The 22,371-nt window shown below is 45.8% G+C and overlaps 3 protein-coding genes across 3 annotated transcripts; 1 reads left to right on the plus strand and 2 right to left on the minus strand.

Annotated features, from left to right (window-relative positions):
• Positions 1-18: 18 nt before the first annotated feature.
• LOC121302340 (prenylcysteine oxidase-like) lies at positions 19-8,870 on the minus strand. Its single transcript, XM_041232254.1, is given in 8 exon segments — positions 19-1,811; positions 2,242-2,457; positions 3,216-3,368; positions 4,878-5,089; positions 5,219-5,393; positions 5,826-6,032; positions 8,190-8,205; positions 8,207-8,870. Coding segments are annotated over 8 exon segments (1,539 nt in total). The 5' UTR covers positions 8,318-8,870; the 3' UTR covers positions 19-1,362.
• Positions 8,871-10,629: 1,759 nt separating this feature from the next.
• LOC121302087 (gastrokine-2-like) lies at positions 10,630-14,064 on the minus strand. Its single transcript, XM_041231907.1, has 6 exons — positions 14,036-14,064; positions 13,423-13,479; positions 12,518-12,655; positions 12,143-12,253; positions 11,371-11,509; positions 10,630-10,798 (listed from the first exon to the last, which is right to left on the minus strand). Exons 1-6 carry the CDS (start codon positions 14,042-14,044, stop codon positions 10,671-10,673), a joined length of 582 nt encoding a protein of 193 aa, XP_041087841.1. The 5' UTR covers positions 14,045-14,064; the 3' UTR covers positions 10,630-10,670.
• A 3,102-nt stretch (positions 14,065-17,166) lies between these two features.
• LOC121302082 (gastrokine-2-like) lies at positions 17,167-20,787 on the plus strand. The gene is made up of 6 exons (XM_041231895.1): positions 17,167-17,192; positions 17,749-17,805; positions 18,531-18,668; positions 18,933-19,043; positions 19,896-20,034; positions 20,607-20,787. The coding sequence occupies exons 1-6, from the start codon at positions 17,184-17,186 to the stop codon at positions 20,732-20,734; spliced, it is 582 nt and encodes a 193-aa protein (XP_041087829.1). The 5' UTR covers positions 17,167-17,183; the 3' UTR covers positions 20,735-20,787.
• The last annotated feature ends 1,584 nt before the right edge of the window (positions 20,788-22,371 follow it).

Consider the following 22,371-nt stretch of genomic DNA (forward strand, 5'->3'; position numbering starts at 1 on the left):
TCCTTAATGAACATCAAATAGTAAATTGAAGATTTTATTTGTATTATTGCTGAATCATCCTAATTCAATTATTACATTACAAAGTTAAAAAAAAAAAAAAGAAAGTAATTAACAAGAGAAGGGAGGTCTTGTGATAATGGTATTGGTGCTGTGATAGTACAAATGAATAGCTGTGAATCCCAAAGCCTCAGGCACGCTCCTTCACATTACAGTGGTAGAAAAAAGAAACTTGGTGATGGGTGGTACACAGCGAGACCCCGTTCCAGCCCAGATACTTATTACAAACACTCCCTTAATAACTCAACCACACAAACCTCTATTCAGGTAATGTAATGAGATCACTGGAGTTGTGCAGAAGATACACAGGTGCCATTCCTGACAGATTCAGCTAGAGTTAGATTATTAAGAGCTCTGAGACAGAGTTGGTGTGCAGCATTCGCACAGGCCTGTTCCAACGTGAACGGACTCAATCCTGGGCAGTGACTGGGTCAGTTTGGTTTATTAGGATGTGTGATTGTTTCTATTGGTCCACTTGAGTTTGAATGACCTGATAGGCTTTCAACTGTTCTGAACACAGCTGCCTGTCTGTGTGCCTCTCTCTCTACTGCTGCACCTGCAAGGCAATGTGATCAGCTCCTTGCTTAAATGCAACATTATAAATCACATACTGGCTTCAGCGTGCAGTCATTTCACCCAAACTGCCCAAGACACCACCTACTAACACACTTCCTACAAGCACATTCAGAGCTACAGCTAGTAGAAACTCAATGGAGTAGATCAGCATTGTACCTGATGCTGTCCTCTGTGTTAACAAGATCATGAAAGATTTATATTTCACAAGCAGCAGGCTTAAAGAATACTATAAAGCTGAGCTGCTTTCCTGTAAACCTCAAACCAAATATACTCATCAAAGAAACTACATGCAAGCAGTGTCTCCCAGTATAATTACCAGTGCCTGAAACTGGGAAACACATCTCATCAGCGTGCTTTGTTAGGCAGACTCTAGAGTCAGGTTACAGCAACATTAATATTACAGCAAGGTTCAATTATTCTTTCATAATTACCACTAGTGAATTAGCTGAAAAAAAATTAATTCTTACAGTAAAAAAAAAAAAAAAAAGTTAAAATAGAGGACAGAAAGACTGTCCTTCATGCATCGGTTTCCGTTACATGATATCTTTTTGATATGGTCATAAATGGTAGATTCTGTTAAATGTTTGCGTTTGATATGATTACAGACCATCTCGTTTGTGACGTAATCTGTGCTTGATTTGATTCTGTGGTAGTTAGAGGCACTTCGGTGCCCCCCACCCAGCCCTGCCAACCCCCATCCCCCTCCTCAATCTCCCCTCTCCCCAGCGCTCAGAGCTCGTTCTTCAGCCGGGTGTGCAGATCCTCCTGGTCTGTCCTGTCCTCCATGCCGTGCCAGCGGTGGTGTGCCAGCAGCACGGCGTTGCGGGCGGCGATGGCGCTCATTTCCATGGCGCTGGCGGCCCACTCGATCCCGCTGAGGTAGTACAGCCGGTCGTGCAGCACCACGGGGGGCAGGAGTCGGGGCGTGGTGTAGGCGGGGTACGCCAGCCAGCGCGTCTCCGAAACGGCATCCCGCGACAGGAACAGTGCCCCCAGCTGGGCCTCGCTGAGAGGCGCGGGAGAAAACACCTTCCACACCTTGGGCTGGCTCGCCGGGGGTCTGCTGTACCCCTGGGGTACCGTCACAGGGTCCAGAGAGCTGACGCTGTGCACCGCCAGCCCCTCGCGCTCCATCATCAGCACTTCAGACACACGGGAATCGCTGGAGAAATGAAGACCTGCGAGAACAGCACACGGTTCATGAGAGGATTAGAAGCACCCTGTGCACAGCTGCAGAGAGAGTCGCAATTTAGAGGGGAACAAGCAACTGATAATGTGGGGTAACCTGACCTTGTGCAAAAAGGATATTCAATTGTTGAAACATTGCAAGAAATAAGAGTGCAAACAAAGTTCAGCTGGTAAGATACACAGGCAGTTGCAAGTGCTGGAGAGAAGCAGCCCTGAATCCTCCTGACTACAGGACCAGCACCGTGCCCTGAGGTTACTCATCACTGCTTCATTTCTGTTTCTAACTAGGTGCTACATTATTGTGTCTGATGATAACGTTTCAGCAATACGTGTGTAACTCTTGAGTACCGGCATCAGTAAAGGAAGCATTCATTCCCAATTGGTGTTGTGCACATTTCTATTAAGTCCTGCATTACAAACCAAAGTAGGAGGTGTTGAGGCGACCCTGAACCAGCGTGGCCACAGTTTGGTGGTAGCGACCCGAGAAGTGGCTGGGGATCGGAGGGCTGAAGTTGGGGAAGGAGATGTCTGATTTGCCCGGGTGCAAGGGGGTGGCGATGAAGACGATGTCATACAGGCTGTGGGCTGCTCCAGACTGCCCTGTGTAGCTGACTTCATACATGGAGACCGTGCCCCCTGCAAAACACACACACACGTCAGAGAAGTGGGATCCACTGACACGACACTATAGGGAGGTCTCACCCATTCCAGCTTGATTAGCCACACTGTGTAGGTAACAAGCTCAGATGAGTCTTAAACTCATAGTAAAACCACGAACGGATCAAACTGCTATGGAAGGGGAGTTGCATCTCCATTCCAGCTGTTTACCCGGCTGGATTTGAGGTCGGCTCTAAATGAGCTGCAAATGAGTCAATCAGAATCACATTGTAACTGTAATTATAGAGGAACCTTGGCACACCTGTTTAATTGTAATTGTAATTATACCAAATCATTGATCAATTACAGTTCAGTTAAGTATTTATTTGTCATACAATCATTATGCTTGTACTTGCAACCACTTTTAGTGAACCCCCATTTGTTTGAAGAAATTAAAAGTTACATTGTATGTTTCTGTATTTGTACCTGTGATTATTGTCGGGTTAGAATAAATAAACAGGTTAACGTGTTTTATTGTAATTGAAGTGTGACTGTGGAGTGTGTGACTGTGGCTGTGGAGTGTGTAGCTGTGGAGTGTGTGACTGTGGCTGTGGAGTGTGTAGCTATGGAGTGAGAGACTGTGGCTGTGGAGTGTGAGACTGTGGAGCGTGAGACTGTGGAGCGTGAGACTGTGGCTGTTCTTGTGGAGCATGTAGGTGTGGAGTGGGCAGGTGTGGAGTGTGTGTCTGTGACTGTAGAAGGGAGGTCAATGTGAGGAGGTATCACTTGTAACTCACCGGTCTTGCTTGGCCGTGTCTTGACAGTGATGGAGGTGACTTTGCCAGGTACCAGCGTGGCCTTGCTGTGGTAGAGCAGCCCTGAGCACACCAGCTTGTTTCCCCCCTCCACTGCCCACAGCCCTGAGTCTGCGCCAGCCAGGGACACCGCACCTGCAAGGCACAAGGAGTTAACACAGACACAGGGCACACAAGGGGTTAACTCAGAGACAGCGCACACGAGGGGTTAACTCAGAGACAGCGCACGCGAGGGGTTAACTCAGAGACAGCGCACGCGAGGGGTTAACTCAGAGACAGCGCACGCGAGGGGTTAACTCAGAGACAGCGCACGCGAGGGGTTAACTCAGAGACAGCACACGCGAGGGGTTAACACAGACACAGAGCACACGAGGGGTTAACTCAGAGACAGCGCACGCGAGGGGTTAACTCAGAGCGAGGGGTTAACGCAGGGACAGGGCACGCGAGGGGTTAACAGGGCAGGACAGGGCACGCGAGGGGTTAACGCAGGGACAGGGCGCGCGAGGGGTTAACGCAGGGACAGGGCGCGCGAGGGGTTAACGCAGGGACAGGGCGCGCGAGGGGTTAACGCAGGGACAGCGCGCGCGAGGGGTTAACGCAGGGACAGGGCGCGCGAGGGGTTAACGCAGGGACAGGGCGCGCGAGGGGTTAACGCAGGGACAGGGCGCGCGAGGGGTTAACGCAGGGACAGCGCGCGCGAGGGGTTAACAGGGCAGGGACAGGGACAGCGCGCGAGGGGTTAACGCAGGGACAGCGCGCGCGAGGGGTTAACGCAGGGACAGGGCGCGCGAGGGGTTAACGCAGGGACAGGGCGCGCGAGGGGTTAACGCAGGGACAGGGCACGCGAGGGGTTAACGCAGGGACAGGGCACGCGAGGGGTTAACGCAGGGACAGGGCGCGCGAGGGGTTAACGCAGGGACAGGGCACGCGAGGGGTTAACGCAGGGACAGGGCACGCGAGGGGTTAACGCAGGGACAGGGCGCGCGAGGGGTTAACGCAGGGACAGCGCGCGCGAGGGGTTAACGCAGGGACAGGGCGCGCGAGGGGTTAACGCAGGGACAGCGCGCGCGAGGGGTTAACGCAGGGACAGCGCGCGCGAGGGGTTAACGCAGGGACAGGGCGCGCGAGGGGTTAACGCAGGGACAGGGCGCGCGAGGGGTTAACGCAGGGACAGGGCGCGCGAGGGGTTAACGCAGGGACAGGGCGCGCGAGGGGTTAACGCAGGGACAGGGCACGCGAGGGGTTAACGCAGGGACAGGGCGCGCGAGGGGTTAACGCAGGGACAGGGCGCGCGAGGGGTTAACGCAGGGACAGGGCACGCGAGGGGTTAACGCAGGGACAGGGCACGCGAGGGGTTAACGCAGGGACAGGGCGCGCGAGGGGTTAACGCAGGGACAGGGCGCGCGAGGGGTTAACGCAGGGACAGGGCGCGCGAGGGGTTAGCGCAGGGACAGGGCACGCGAGGGGTTTCTGGTTGAAACGTGTGCCATTGAATTTAACCAAATACTCTTAGTGCTGTTTAACAGGTATGGGTGATTGTTACGGAAGCCAACAGCACTGAAAAGGTTAACAAACATCAAACTGTATTCAGTTTTTCTCTTGCTCTCTCCCTCTCTTTCCTCTCCCCTCCCTCTCTCTCCTCACCTACAAAAGCGTTGATCTTGACGCTCTGCCCGTAGTTGACCTTCATGATGGGCGTGACGACCTCGTTCAGGAAGTGCTGTGAGAAGCCCGCCTCCTGCATGGCCTGGTCCAGCGTGTGATTGGTCATCCACAGGAACTCATCCCCGCCCAGTGCGTGCAGGAGCCGCTCCACAGAGGAAAACGAGTAACCGAACGACTGAAACTGATAAATCCTGAGGGAGGAGAGGAGAGGGAGATGGGGGATAAGGAGTAGCAGGACTTGAACTAATAAGTGAACGCAAAGACAGAGGGAGAGTGATACGGAGGGAGGGTGGGAGGGGTAGAGGGAGGGAGTGAGGCACCTCATGAACTTGTCCATTACGCCCTCCACCCAGATCTGCATGCGCAGGAAGTTGAGTCCGTAGTGCCACAGCAGTCGCAGGAAGTTGATGATGAACCAGTCGCTCTCCTCGAAGACGATCTGCTCTCCGTCGAATATCGCCATGTGGGACGGGACCGTGCGCCTCTGGGACAGGCCTGGGGGAGACCAGCCACGACTCAAACACTCCCTCATTGCTACTCAAGAGAACGCACAGCTGAGCAGGGACCCTGACTAACACTGAACCAGCTTAACGTTCCTGAGATCAGTGCTGTGTGTGTCACAGTGCGTTTTTTGTGTCTGCCCACTTCATAGAAAAAAATGCAAAAAAAGCAGAACCCTTCTATAAGTTTACTACAGTCTCTTTGAAGTTCTATCATGATTTTCACATAATTATACCATACATTCACTATTGTTTACCCTGGATTGTCATGGTTTCTAATATGCTTTACAATGCTTGCCTATGCGTATACATGCTGTCACTGTGCTTTATCACACTTGTTATGCTTTTCTAAGGGAAGACTGACTTCCCTGGATACCCTGAGAACCCCTTTGTAGAGAGCGGCTCGTCAGAGAAGCTTGCTGCTCACCCAGCTGCTCCACGAAGTGCTTCATGTGCAGGTTGAGGGGGTGCAGTACGGAGCCCCCCGTCTCGTACTCATCCCCACCGATCTGAGCCGTGCCCAGCCGCCCTCCCACCGGCCCGGGCTCCAGCACGTCCACCTGCACCCCCGCGCCAAACTCCTTCCGCAAGAAATAGGCAGCTACAGTACCCCCGATCCCAGCTCCCACCACGGCTGAAACAAAGAGAACGGCAGAGATCACACTGCTGAACAGAGAGAGCACAGGGCAGAGATCACACTGCTAAACAGAGAGCGCACAGGGCAGAGATCACACTGCTGAACAGAGAGAGCACAGGGCAGAGATCACACTGCTGAACAGAGAGAGAACAGGGCAGAGATCACACTGCTGAACAGAGAGAGCACAGGGCAGAGATCACACTGCTGAACAGAGAGAGCACAGGGCAGAGATCACACTGCTGAACAGAGAGAGAACAGGGCAGAGATCACACTGCTGAACAGAGAGAGCACAGGGCAGAGATCACACTGCTGAACAGAGAGAGAACACGGCAGAGATGTGAATAGTTTTAATGAGTCACACAGTGCTGAACAGAGAGAGAACACGGCAGAGATCACACTGCTGAACAGAGAGAGAACACGGCAGAGATCACACTGCTGAACAGAGAGAGCACAGGGCAGAGATCACACTGCTGAACAGAGAGAGCACAGGGCAGAGATCACACTGCTGAACAGAGAGAGTTTTAATGCAGAGATACACAGTGCTGGGTTAGAGAGAGAACACGGCAGAGATCACACTGTTTTAATGAGTCAGAGAGAGTGCAGGGCAGAGATCACACTGCTGAACATGTGAGTGTTTTAATGAGTCATACACAGTGCTGGGTTAGGCAGAGATCACACGGCAGAGCATGTGAGTGTTTTAATGAGTCATACACAGTGCTGAACAGAGAGAGAACACGGCAGAGATCACACTGCTGAACAGAGAGAGCACAGGGCAGAGATCACACTGCTGAACAGAGAGAGCACAGGGCAGAGATCACACTGCTGAACAGAGAGAGCACAGGGCAGAGATCACACTGCTGAAGACAGAGCACACAGGGCAGAGATCACACTGCTGAACAGAGAGAGCACAGGGCAGAGATCACACTGCTGAACAGAGAGAGCACAGGGCAGAGATCACACTGCTGAACAGAGAGAGCACAGGGCAGAGATCACACTGCTGAACAGAGAGCGCACAGGCAGAGATCACACTGCTGAACAGAGAGAGCACAGGGCAGAGATCACACTGCTGAACAGAGAGAGCACAGGGCAGAGATCACACTGCTGAACAGAGAGAGCACAGGGCAGAGATCACACTGCTGAACAGAGAGAGCACAGGGCAGAGATCACACTACCAAGAAATTATCAATGCCACTGTAGCCTGAATTCTGCATACATACCTTTTGACAGTTGACCTCTACTGTAGACTGTATTTGAATTGCACAACTAATATATTGGTATAGAAAACAGCACATTAGATATTACAATAAAGTTTCCTTCCGTGATTGTGGATTTGCAGTGCGTCCTTGGTTTTTAACAGGGTGTCTTATCCACACAAGAACGAAGAACAGGCGTACCTGGGCACACCGATCCACTAGGAATGTGAGGAGATCATTGCCGTGGATTATCCTAAACGTATTTGTAATGTTGTCAGACTCCTCCCACCCACCCACTATGTGCAATGTACAGTCTCACCTTCACAAGTTTGTATGCATATAAAAGGCTCTTATAATACTGGAAGCGTTGCTGGCTATTTCTAATCATGTTGAGTTTATTTATCGCGTGGGTTTACTTATATTTGGGTTAGGGAGTTCTATCATCATTTTAAAAGCTTTGTAAACATACACGTATAATAACCAACCACTGTAAACACCAAATTCTCCTTTATTACAGACTACAACCGTACAAACTGAAATCGTAACCAGCGTGTTACAGCCTATGTGAAGTGTTCTAAACCAATGCAAACTCTGCATGAGAAAACGCACGATTTTAAATCAATTGCACAAATTATACACAACACAGACATCCCCATTATTTGTTTATGTCCATTTGGCTGCTGGTCGCAGAACTGCGAATTCTGCTTTCACTCATTTTACTAGATTTCGTTAACATGCGTTTTGATTAACGAGTTTTCCTTATCTAGTTGTTGAGACAAGAAGATTTATTTGATCTTTTTTGTTAGAAAAGAAACCATTATCTGGACAAATAGATGAAGGATCTACTCCTACGTGCAACAAAAGAGGGTAAAGTAAAATTCTTCGATGCAAAAGTTTTTTCAAAGATTTCTGAAGCTCTTATATTATTATATAGTTATTAAAAAATAAAACAGTCCTTTGCCTATTTTTTTCGGACGGATATCGGCCAGCAAGAGCCCGGAGCTCCGGTGCAGAAGCGAGCCCCCGACGACCGCTCAGACACAAGCCGAGGAGCAGCAGCGAACCGGGGGGGAAGCAGCGCAGTCTCATGGCTGCTGATCTTCAATAATATCCGCAATGTTATAACAATAACGCCGATAATATCAATGTCACACACAATAACAAACAAACAGCTCCGTGCTGAATGACTCGGCTTTTGCACACTTCCTTGGTGTGCACTCGTGGTAGAGTTTCGTATGCCAGGACAGGAACACAATTAAAACTAAACTAATCCAGTCGCCTCTCCCCCAAGACTAACCTTTCCGTCTATCCGAGTCGAACTAATCTTCTAGTCTGGATTAGATACACTGTACCCTGTGTCATTGTAGTTAATATATGACTTTTATTGAGCTCAGTGTGGCCCTGTAGTTTTTAAGTACCAAGAAAAGGTGTCTGTACTTCAACTTCAAACGCTGTCAAGTTCTGCACAGTGAGCGTCATTAAGAAACTTCTATACGGTTCAACCGGTCGACCGTGTGCCTGTCACCGTATTTCTGAAAACTATTACCAAATTGGGTTATTACCAGTTTACAACAAAAGTTTTCCTTTAACTATGACACGGTTCTCTTCGACCACGGGCATGATCCAGATAGAAATGCACTCTGGGATAGCCAAGCCTCCATGGTGTTGGTCTGTCGTAATGCTAGCATCACACACCATTACTTCATTTGCTTGCTAGCTTCACACACCATTACTTCATTTGCTTGCTAGCTTCACACACCATTACTTCATTTGCTTGCTAGCTTCACACACCATTACTTCATTTGCTTGCTAGCTTCACACACCATTACTTCATTTGCTTGCTAGTCTTCCACCTGTCCCCATGTAAAGACTAGAATAGTTTTATTTATATACGCTGCCATGCATGAAATGGTTAGATCAGCATAATTAAAAACACATAATTCTTCCAATTAACCTGTATTATAGTAAGATAAAAAAAAAAAATAAAAACGTTTTTTTTAAACTTATTCACAAAAATATCTCATTTCAGTATTTTAATAAAAACATAGATACAATTCTGTTTATTCTGTAGTATAAACTTAATGATCAGAAAACGATGATGGAAACCTTTTGCTAATTATTATGTTTCTACTAAGACTACAATAATGTTGTTGTGCAATACATTAACAAACAAACAAACAAAAAAAGATATTACACAACACAGCTATCATAGCATCATAAATCAATGAATTGTCTTGATGCACAGATGTATTCATCCAGCATTACTAGTCTAGTGTCGTCCCCTAAAACACTCTTTTTTTCTATGACGTCACCTCTGCTATGTTCACACTGGGTCCTTTCTTTACATCAAGTACAAAACTGCATCAGTGTGCCCTACAAGTTAATAGAAGAGTAATGTGTTAGGTTGTATTAGTGCTGTTTCAAAAATTAAATCAACTATGATATGGATTATTTGTTTAATCATTCTGTTTATGTGTATACCATGTTTAAATGGTGATAGTTTATGTATTTTTTTAAAAGTTGGCTTTTCGTACATTTAACACGTGTTTACTAAATCTGATAATAGAAAGAAAGTAATGAGAGCCCCTGTCATCAGTGACTAAAGATCTCAAACACCTGTTAATCTTGACTAACTAAGCCAATAATTGGTTTAATTAAGTAACAGATTGGTTGAAACGAAAACCAGCAGCCACAGTAGCTCTCCAGGACCAGGGTTGGAGACCCCTGCCCTAGATAGATCTGAGTGCAACCTAAAATAATAATGCTGATGATGATATATATTTTTTTTTTAAATCAGACTTGGTGTACGGTAGCTCCGCCCCCTTTCTAGACTTCCACCTTTCCCGGAATGAACTGTCAGACCATCCAGTCCAGGGCACACTGTTCATTTTACACAGCGCCCTCACAGGTCGGGAGGGAGATTTAGAAGCAAGATTCATTGTTTCTCTGTCACCGTCAGTTATAATCTTATACTGCTGCAGATTGTATAGCGCCTATATGGGGAGTGGAAACAAACCAGACCGTCTATTCTACAGGTAAAATCAGCTTTACATGGGTGCTCAATTCACAGCCACCAGTGTCCTGTTATTTTGTGGTACACGCTAGAATGTGGTACACTGTGTACGGTGCTTCCCCGGGCTGCACAAATGATTTTAGCTCAGAAAACAAGGACACGCCCGTCTGAAAGGGGTGCGATGTAATGAGTTTGTCCATTAAAGCTGGTCTTGTGCTTGTGCAGTCGTCAATGACAGCATTGTCGGCATACCATTTTCTGATGTTAAACAGGTATAAGTACCACATTCTGATGGTGTACCACTTGCACTTCACCGATAATTAAAAAGAAATAATAACAACTTAATAAAATAACATACAATAAATCAGAGGTTGAATTGCAAAGTACTTTTATTGGCTTTCTACTTTGTTTCGATCCAGAGCTGCAGCTCTATACGACAGGCAGAGGGTAGTCAGCCGGGTAGTTTGATCCCGTGTTGACATGCCCACAGAGAGACACGCCCAAGATGAGCAGATCGATCTGGAGGCAGGAACCGGAGTCGAGATAGAACATCTCACCTGAAACACACACAGAGCAATCAAATCAAGAAGCCAGCGCTCGTGAGCGCAGCAGCACTGTGATCATCAGGAGTGCTTTCACTCAGGGGTCGATTCGATCAGCCAATGCATTCAATAATAAGAGCTTTCCACTGGAAGTCTTTTTAATCAATGGCTTGACAGTCAAAACCTTTGTAGTTTAATTCATCTAGATTCTTTTAGCATCACTATATATAGCACCATCGTGTGGTTTATATTTGGAGCATTTTACAGCACTGGGGAACCCCCCAGGAGTGCACCAGCCACTTATTTCAGGGGTGATCCCAGGAAAACCAAGAAAGGTGGCTCATGCAATCCAATGTATTCCAGCTGTAAAATACTCTAATACAATCTGTAAAATACTCTAATACAATTCAGCTGGGGCTCATCACGGTATAGATTAATCGGCCCATATGCCTCTTAAAAGCATTTCTAATCCTTATTCTGACTGTCTCTCTTTACTGAATATGAGTATCTCTTGGAAGATCAAAAGCCACATTTCAGTTATATAAGAGACAGCCCCCCGTGATCCCTTCTGTCTGCACCGGCCTCACCGATCTGCTCCTGTGCCCAATAGGCCGGGACCCCCTGGCACAGCGCCTGCACGGGGGCCCCCAGCTTCCCCTGATCCTTCATCGGGACGGGGTTCACGCTGTACTTCTTGTCTGGGGAAGGGGGGCTCTGCTTGTGATTCTGAGAGAGGAGAGAGAGAGAGAGAGAGAGAGAGAGAGAGAGATAGAGAGAGGGAGAATGGCATCAGGAATATTATTGGGAGAGGTGGAGTACACAGCAGAATTTGCTGCTGCAATGTGTAGCTGTCCTGTCACAGTCTGAGAGACACGATTTAGAGACCCTGCTGCACTTTCTGTTCACTCTGCATTTGATGCTGCTGTAGATCTGTATACATGTATTGCATTTGTTGAAACATGAAGTGTTTCTAGTGATTGATGGGTGTCCTGTTGGATCTGGATGCTCCTTGTATAGAGATCAGTTTGCTGTCTTGAAATTCTCTGTTAGCATCATATACAATATGCATAATAACAGGCATGGATCATTTTCTTTAATGGAACTGCCATAGAGTACATTTGCAGAAATGAACTTGTCTGTTGCCACTTTCTTGTTTTTCCATGTGTATCGGATCCTCGGCTGGCCCAGTAGTGCTTTTTGCTCATTATTGGCTCATTTTGTTTTGTCTGCTGTATTTTGCTCGCTGTGTTGTGTGTGCTGTGTTGTGTGTGCTGTGCTGTGTGTGCTGTGCTGTGTGTGCTGTGTTGTGTGTGCTGTGTTTTGCTCGTTGTGTTTTGCTCTGGCTGCAGTGAGTCTCACCTTCTCGTTGTCCAGAGTCTCTCTGAGCTTATCCAGAGCAGGGAAGGTGTTCCGGTTCATTTTGGCTGCGTAACACGCCTGGCCGTCGAAAATCCTGTACGCGATGATCCCCTGAAACAAAGTGCACATCCACCCAGGGTCACCAGACTAGATCCAACCGAGGGGGCTTCAAAACCCCCTCCCCTCTTCCCCTCCCCTTAGCACCTCTTCTCTCCTCTCTCCACCCCATTCGGCTCCTCCTATTAGAACACCATTCATCTCTCCCTTTTCCTGTATTCTTCCCGTCCCAACTTCTCTCCCTGCCTTCATCTCTTCTCCTCTTCTCTCTCTGTTTATCTTTGCCCCCCTCTCTCCCCCTCTCTCCCCAGCACTCACACTCTTGTAGTCGAAGATGACAGTGGCTGAGTCTTTTCCAGCCCACACATGCTCTGTCGCCAGCTGCTCCTCCTTGTTGATGAGCAGCATGTAGCGAGACAGACCCCCGTCCTTCCGAGTCTTAGAGACGGACACTGCCTGAACACAGAGAGGGGACAGGGGGAGGAGAGGAGGTGGAGGAGGGGGAGATAGAGAGGAGAAAAGGGACAGGTGAGAGGGGAGAGATTGAGTTTAATAAATATGAAAGAAGTACACATAGAAATCAAGTTAAAAAAAACACATGGTACATTATAACAAACACTGCAGTACACAAGCATGGTTTATACTTACACACACACACACACACACACACACACACACACACACACACACACACACACACACACACACACACACACACACACGCACACAATACAATAATAAATAGAACTCCAGTATGTCAGGTTGGGGTTAGAGTTTTATATATCTATTTGTCTATCTATAAAATATAAATGCTTATTTACAGTAGAACCTCACATTTCTGTCTGTCTGTTACTTTGGAGGTTGTTTTATTTTCAATCTTTTGTTTTTAATATTAATATTTTATTGTTTTCCCAAGATAACATCAAAGTTCATCTGTCAGTGCACAATAAACGAACCCCACATATCAGTGAATGCACACACAGCTGAGCTGCTGAAATGAGATTTAAAGCAGGACTGGTGAACAAACGAAAGGGGCACAGCCAGGGGTTCATTTGTGCCGGATCCCAGATCTGCAGCCTTTGTGACTGATAGACTAGAATTGTACAGTTTGCAAATGATGAACTGTATGATATTGTACATAACGTACTGGTAGAATAATACAGCTGCCTTTGAGGTCCCACTGTCTAAGAAACCTGCTAATCACACAGAGGCTGCCAACTCACCTCTTCAGCACGAACCTGAGCCAGGAAGGCTGCAACAAACACAGCGAGAGCAAGGAGCTGCAGGAAAAACACATGGCAAGGTCATGAAGCTAAAGAAATGGGGATCAATTAAACACACGACACACAGACAGTGGCTGCTGTATCAGGACCACAGCTGTATAGGTACCGTCTGCAATAGTGAATAAGGAACAGTAATAAGGGCAGTCATACAGTATACAGTACAGGGATGTAAATAAGACTCCCATTGCATAGCAGTTTCACCCATTAGCCACACTGTATAGGTAACAAGCTCAGGTGAGTCTTATTAAACTCATAGTAAAAACAGGACTGGATCAAACTGCTATACAATGGGAGTCTTATTTCTATCCCTGCAGTACATAAAACATAGGAGAGCATTCTATTGATAAGATACGTCTAAAGGAGATGTCTTTGAATCAAACAGAGTGGATCTGATGGCTATCACATAAACATTCGTTTCACCATTTTAAGTATTCTTACTAAACACACTTATAATACAGTGGAAGAAAGCCCATTCATAATAGATCAGGTAGACACCAGCTTGCATCCCTATATGATATTCTTCATGTATTTTCAATAAGTTGTCTGCTCTTACCTTAGCCATGGTTCCAATGGAGTTGAGTGTAGACTGGCACCCCTGCCTGCCCGCTATATAGCAGCCTGAAACCCACAGTGTGCTGGACATGAGCGAAACGCAAACAGGCATAACAAAGACGAGGAATTCTGTATTGATCCATGTTCACATATTGACAGAGGAGGGAACATCTGATAACTGAGCCACTTCACAAACAGTTAATCAGAACCAAAGATAAGAGGCTGAAGGGAATTCTAGCATTCTGAGCCCCCTCCCCACCCCCTGAGAGAAAGGGTGCTCCCTCCAGACCAGGGCAGGCTTGAGGCATGGAGACTGAACTGCTCCCTCACATCCCTGAGAGAAAGGGTGCTCACAATAATGTCAACCACAAAGCATTCGAAATGGTTAAACCACAACAATAAAAAACCCACTGAGACCGAGGCCTCTTTTACAAGAGTGTCCCGGCAAGGTGACCAGAAACAGACAGCAGTGATGTCACATCCATAAAAATAAAGACAAACTCATCATACATTGAATCGAGGATCAGAAGCATTTACACTTCGATCGTTCTTGAACCTGCTCGTCAAATTCAATGTAATCTTAGTCATTATTCTTCGTTTAGTAGCTGATATATTTGGGTTATTTATTTGATACTCTTGTACAGACTATTCCATGCCATAGGGGGCGCTGTAGCTAAAGCTGAGTGGCCAACCCAGGACCTTCTCAAGGCACTTGATAAATAAGTGCAAGACCAGATGGTAAACTATACTTGGGTATATTTACCTGTAGCAACAAGCCTAGGTAACCTGGCAACAAATCCATTACAGTTTTACACACAGAAAGTACCCAATGCAGTTGCCTTCAACAATGAAGTGACATCCAGTTTAAAGAAGCCAATAAGTGGTAGTGATGGGCTGAAGGTGGTATTCGAATTCAATCTGGCTGCTTTGTTCATTAGCCCATCCAATATTTTAAATTGCTCAGCAGAGGCATGTAAAAATAAAGCAGCACCATAATCAAACAAAGGAAACATACAGCTCTTTATAACACGATTTCTACTATGCAGTGTATAGTGATAGTGTACGTTGTGTGCTGTGATGTCTCTACACAGTGAATATGGAGCAATCCCACACCTGTACTGATTCTAGTGGTTGATAACAGGCTTGGGAAAGGCCAACTGCCTATAAAGCAAATATAAGTGGAGAGGGGAGGGACGTGAAACGTAATTAATCAGATACAAAGTTTAAAACTAGCTGAGCTGCTCACTACATAAACCTAATTTACACTTTTTCGATGATGGGGAAATGTTCCCTTCACATCGCAGAAGTACTAAAACTTTTATTTACCTATACATTTTTGGTGTAATCACTAGTCAGTATAGAAGTCAATTGGAAGAAAAATGGGATCGGATCCAGGATCACTGGAGCCGGTGTACTGCCACAATATGCCTCCCTGTCAGAATTTACTACTGGTAGTAGTTTGTGTCAGATATAATTGCCAAAATGTGCCACCTTGCCAGAAATGGCCACGCTTGCATTTTTTAATATTCTCTCGCATTTTTCATTGGTATTTAATCATAATATTGATACCTTTCTTGCTTTTTTTGTTATCATCTCTGGTTACTTTATATTAGAACATAATAACATAAGAAAGCATACAAACGAGAGGAGGCCATTCGGCCCATCTTGCTCGTTTGGTTGTTAGTAGCTTATTGATTCCAGAATCTCATCAAGCAGCTTCTTGAAGGATCCCAGGGTGTCAGCTTCAACAACATTACTGGGGAGTTGATTCCAGACCCTCACGATTCTCTGTGTAAAAAAGTGCCTCCTATTTTCTGTTCTGAATGCCCCTTTGTCTAATCTATATTTATGACCCCTGCTCCTTGTTTCTTTTTCAGTTAGAAAAAGTCCCTTGGGTTGACATTGTCAATACCTTTTAGGAATTTGAATGCTTGAATCAAATCGTCGCATAGTCTTCTTTGTTCAAGACCGAATCGATTCAATTATTTTAGCCTGTCTGCATATGACATGCCTTTTAAACCTGGGATAATTCCAGGATGCTCCCGAGTGGTGCAACCAGTAAATGTGCTCTGTGTGGAGTGCAGGATGTGCCCTAAAGCTTGGAGATCGCTGGTTCAAGTCCAGGTTATGCCATTGCTGATTGTGGCTTGGAGTTCCCAGGGGGCAATGCACAGATCAGTGGGAACTAAACCTTGGATCAATTTGATAAGGAATCAGTTTCACATCACTCCCCTCTCCACCTATATTTGCTTTATGGGAAGTTTGCCTTTCCCAAGCTTGTTATCAACCACTAGAATCAGCTTCTGCTTCTGATGCCAGAATGAATGTATGATAGGGCTATCTTTTAGAGTGATGTTTTTTTATGGATAGGAAGTCATTTCTGTCTGTTTCTGGTCATTTTGCCAGGACACTCATTATTATTATTATTATTATTATTATTATTATTATTATTATTATTATGAGGCATCCATTGAGCGCTTGGAAACATTTTGTGGTCACTAACTGTAAATAAAAACAACCTGATATTAACATATTGTTGTGGCTTACCCATTTCGAATGCTTTGTGGTTGACATTGTGAGTGTGGATCTGCACTCCCACTGCCATTAGAAGTGGAGGTGCTGCTAACAGGGTCCAATGGGGACAGGACTGGTGATATAGAATAATATACAACATCCAATAGTAGACACCCCCTACATACAACACATGCACTTATAGGAACATCTACAAACCCAAAATGCAAGAAGTCACCCTAGGAACATTATAAAAAAACACATCAAACTGCCTTGATATTCCATTGGATGGGGCAAAAATGTATGCAAGGATGAGACAAGCGTTGATTTAGTGATATTCATGCCTCAAGCCTGCCCTGGTCTGGAGGGAGCACCCTTTCTCTCAGGGGGTGGGGAGGGGGCTCAGAATGCTAGAATTCCCTTCAGCCTCTTATCTTTGGTTCTGATTAACTGTTTGTGAAGTGGCTCAGTTATCAGATGTTCCCTCCTCTGTCAATATGTGAACATGGATCAATACAGAATTCCTCGTCTTTGTTATGCCTGTTTGCGTTTCGCTCATGTCCAGCACACTGTGGGTTTCAGGCTGCTATATAGCGGGCAGGCAGGGGTGCCAGTCTACACTCAACTCCATTGGAACCATGGCTAAGGTAAGAGCAGACAACTTATTGAAAATACATGAAGAATATCATATAGGGATGCAAGCTGGTGTCTACCTGATCTATTATGAATGGGCTTTCTTCCACTGTATTATAAGTGTGTTTAGTAAGAATACTTAAAATGGTGAAACGAATGTTTATGTGATAGCCATCAGATCCACTCTGTTTGATTCAAAGACATCTCCTTTAGACGTATCTTATCAATAGAATGCTCTCCTATGTTTTATGTACTGCAGGGATAGAAATAAGACTCCCATTGTATAGCAGTTTGATCCAGTCCTGTTTTTACTATGAGTTTAATAAGACTCACCTGAGCTTGTTACCTATACAGTGTGGCTAATGGGTGAAACTGCTATGCAATGGGAGTCTTATTTACATCCCTGTACTGTATACTGTATGACTGCCCTTATTACTGTTCCTTATTCACTATTGCAGACGGTACCTATACAGCTGTGGTCCTGATACAGCAGCCACTGTCTGTGTGTCGTGTGTTTAATTGATCCCCATTTCTTCAGCTTCATGACCTTGCCATGTGTTTTTCCTGCAGCTCCTTGCTCTCGCTGTGTTTGTTGCAGCCTTCCTGGCTCAGGTTCGTGCTGAAGAGGTGAGTTGGCAGCCTCTGTGTGATTAGCAGTTTTCTTAGACCGTGGGACCTCAAAGGCAGCTGTATTATTCTACCAGTACGTTATGTACAATATCATACAGTTCATCATTTGCAAACTGTACAATTCTAGTCTATCAGTCACAAAGGCTGCAGATCTGGGATCCGGCACAAATGAACCCCTGGCTGTGCCCCTTTCGTTTGTTCACCAGTCCTGCTTTAAATCTCATTTCAGCAGCTCAGCTGTGTGTGCATTCACTGATATGTGGGGTTCGTTTATTGTGCACTGACAGATGAACTTTGATGTTATCTTGGGAAAACAATAAAATATTAATATTAAAAACAAAAGATTGAAAATAAAACAACCTCCAAAGTAACAGACAGACAGAAATGTGAGGTTCTACTGTAAATAAGCATTTATATTTTATAGATAGACAAATAGATATATAAAACTCTAACCCCAACCTGACATACTGGAGTTCTATTTATTATTGTATTGTGTGTGTGTGCGTGTGTGCGTGTGTGTGTGTGTGTGTGTAAGTATAAACCATGCTTGTGTACTGCAGTGTTTGCTATAATGTACCATGTGTTTTTTTTAACTTGATTTCTATGTGTACTTCTTTCATATTTATTAAACTCAATCTCTCCCCTCTCACCTGTCCCTTTTCTCCTCTCTATCTCCCCCTCCTCCACCTCCTCTCCTCCCCCTGTCCCCTCTCTGTGTTCAGGCAGTGTCCGTCTCTAAGACTCGGAAGGACGGGGGTCTGTCTCGCTACATGCTGCTCATCAACAAGGAGGAGCAGCTGGCGACAGAGCATGTGTGGGCTGGAAAAGACTCAGCCACTGTCATCTTCGACTACAAGAGTGTGAGTGCTGGGGAGAGAGGGGGAGAGAGGGGGGCAAAGATAAACAGAGAGAGAAGAGGAGAAGAGATGAAGGCAGGGAGAGAAGTTGGGACGGGAGGAATACAGGAAAAGGGAGAGATGAATGGTGTTCTAATAGGAGGAGCCAAATGGGGTGGAGAGAGGAGAGAAGAGGTGCTAAGGGGAGGGGAAGAGGGGAGGGGGTTTTGAAGCCCCCTCAGTTGGATCTAGTCTGGTGACCCTGGGTGGATGTGCACTTTGTTTCAGGGGATCATCGCGTACAGGATTTTCGACGGCCAGGCGTGTTACGCAGCCAAAATGAACCGGAACACCTTCCCTGCTCTGGATAAGCTCAGAGAGACTCTGGACAACGAGAAGGTGAGACTCACTGCAGCCAGAGCAAAACACAACGAGCAAAACACAGCACACACAACACAGCACACACAGCACAGCACACACAACACAGCACACACAACACAGCGAGCAAAATACAACACACACAACACAGCACACACAGCACAGCAAGCAAAACACAGCACACACAACACAGCACACACTCAACACAGCACACACAACACAGCAAGCAAAACACAGCACACAACACAGCACAAAAGCAGAGTGAGCAAAACATAGCACACACAACACAGCACACACACACACACAACACAGTGAGCAAAACAGCACACACAACACAGCACACCCAACACAGCGAGCAAAACACAGCAAGCAAAACAAAATCAATGCAAAATGAGCCATTAATGAGCAAAAAGCACTACTGGGCCAGCCGAGGATCCGATACACATGGAAAAACAAGAAAGTGGCAACAGACAAGTTCATTTCTGCAAATGTACTCTATGGCAGTTCCATTAAAGAAAATGATCCATGCCTGTTATTATGCATATTGTATATGATGCTAACAGAGAATTTCAAGACAGCAAACTGATCTCTATACAAGGAGCATCCAGATCCAACAGGACACCTATCAATCACTAGAAACACTTCATGTTTCAACAAATGCAATACATGTATACAGATCTACAGCAGCATCAAATGCAGTGTGAACAGAAAGTGCAGCAGGGTCTCTAAATCGTGTCTCTCAGACTGTGACAGGACAGCTACACATTGCAGCAGCAAATTCTGCTGTGTACTCCACCTCTCCCAATAATACTCCTGATGCCATTCTCCCTCTCTCTCTCTCTCTCTCTCTCTCTCTCTCTCTCTCTCTCTCAGAATCACAAGCAGAGCCCCCCTGCCCCAGAAAAGAAGTACAGCGTGAACCCCGTCCCGATGAAGGATCAGGGGAAGCTGGGGGCCCCCGTGCAGGCGCTGTGCCAGGGGGTCCCGGCCTATTGGGCACAGGAGCAGATCGGTGAGGCCGGTGCAGACAGAAGGGATCACGGGGGGCTGTCTCTTATATAACTGAAATGTGGCTTTTGATCTTCCAAGAGATACTCATATTCAGTAAAGAGAGACAGTCAGAATAAGGATTAGAAATGCTTTTAAGAGGCATATGGGCCGATTAATCTATACCGTGATGAGCCCCAGCTGAATTGTATTAGAGTATTTTACAGATTGTATTAGAGTATTTTACAGCTGGAATACATTGGATTGCATGAGCCACCTTTCTTGGTTTTCCTGGGATCACCCCTGAAATAAGTGGCTGGTGCACTCCTGGGGGGTTCCCCAGTGCTGTAAAATGCTCCAAATATAAACCACACGATGGTGCTATATATAGTGATGCTAAAAGAATCTAGATGAATTAAACTACAAAGGTTTTGACTGTCAAGCCATTGATTAAAAAGACTTCCAGTGGAAAGCTCTTATTATTGAATGCATTGGCTGATCGAATCGACCCCTGAGTGAAAGCACTCCTGATGATCACAGTGCTGCTGCGCTCACGAGCGCTGGCTTCTTGATTTGATTGCTCTGTGTGTGTTTCAGGTGAGATGTTCTATCTCGACTCCGGTTCCTGCCTCCAGATCGGTCTGCTCATCTTGGGCGTGTCTCTCTGTGGGCATTTCAACACGGGATCAAACTACCCGGCTGACTACCCTCTGCCTGTCGTATAGAGCTGCAGCTCTGGATCGAAACAAAGTAGAAAGCCAATAAAAGTACTTTGCAATTCAACCTCTGATTTATTGTATGTTATTTTATTAAGTTGTTATTATTTCTTTTTAATTATCGGTGAAGGGCCAGCAAGTGGTACACCGTCATGATGTGGTACTTATACCTGTTTAACATCAGAAAATGGCACGCCGACAATGCTGTCATTGACGACTGCACAAATCACTACGCTCAAGACCAGCTGTAGTTCACTCACAAAATAGACACCATTGTTCTGAAACCAGAATCACAGCTTGTAAAGCACTGAAAGGCACCTAAACAGAACGGAAGAATCCAGTTAGTTACACTGGTGAATCGGAAATGTGGCTTAGGACTCAGCCAAAAAAGTGTACTCAAATCAAAATAAGTTGGTGCTTCAACTAAACTAAACAAAACCTAGCGAGTCCTCAATCTCACCTCCAATGCGTTCAGATACTGAGCATTGGGCACGTACTCCATTAACTAAATAACCCCAGTCTCACAGCTAGCAAAGACAGGAAATGGATTTTCATTTTACAAGCTAAATAATCACATTCTAGACCTCCCCCTACCCCTCTCACTACAGACAGAGCCGGTGCCGGGCTAAGCATGTAGCAGCAGCGGCAACACATGGACTACAATTGCTATATGCGGATACACACCCCTGCTACAGTTCATAAACTCCACACACACACACACACACACACACACACACACACAGAGTAGCTGTTTATCAAACCCCCTACCGCTGCTTCTACTTCCCAGCCCGGCACTTACACAGTATATCCTGTGCACTTATACTATGCATACTCCTACATACAACAGAGAAAATACACACAGGAGCAGGACACACTGCCACATATCCCCCCCCCCCTTTGTGTGCAGCGCACATGGCTTCAAAGACACCTCCCCCCTTAAAGTCCCAAAACTCCCGGTCAAAGTCCTGGGCCAAGAACAGAAGTTTTAAGGGGCCCATGGCTGGCAATGTTGTCAGCACCACTGCAGTGCTTAATTTGTAAAGAGGTGCCAGGGGGCAAGCAATGACAATAACACCGTTCGTAAGAACCGCACATTCAAAATCATAACAGGTTTATTTGAGAGTACTGTACGTACTAGTGTTAGATTTTATAATCATGTATGCTACACCATATACAAAGTAATAGCATGTGCAGAAAAATAAATTAAAGGCAACCACAGGACAAAAAAAAAGTCATTATGTCTGAATACACAGGCAGGTAACCCGCAGGGCAGCGGGGGCACGGGCAGTAACGTGCAGTAACTCCCTCTCTACAGCAGCTACTGCACAGTGCAATATTTCTTAATGCGTGGCATTTAAGATTTAACTGAAGTGTTATATTACAGCATACAAGACACAATGTATATTATATCATACATATATTACAGTGATACAAGCAGAGGAGACAACGCTTCAGCATTCTCAGCTTCTTCGTTTATGGTGAATATATATCTATATATATCTATCTCTATATATCTATCTCTATCTCTCTCTCTCTCTCTCTCTCTCTCTCTCTCTCTCTCTCTCTCTCTCTCTCTCTCTCTCTCTCTCTATATATATATATATATATATATATATATATATATATATATATATATATATTATTAT

This window comes from Polyodon spathula, chromosome 29 (assembly GCF_017654505.1).
Source record: "Polyodon spathula isolate WHYD16114869_AA chromosome 29, ASM1765450v1, whole genome shotgun sequence".
In the NCBI taxonomy this organism is placed as follows: Eukaryota; Metazoa; Chordata; class Actinopteri; order Acipenseriformes; family Polyodontidae; genus Polyodon; species Polyodon spathula.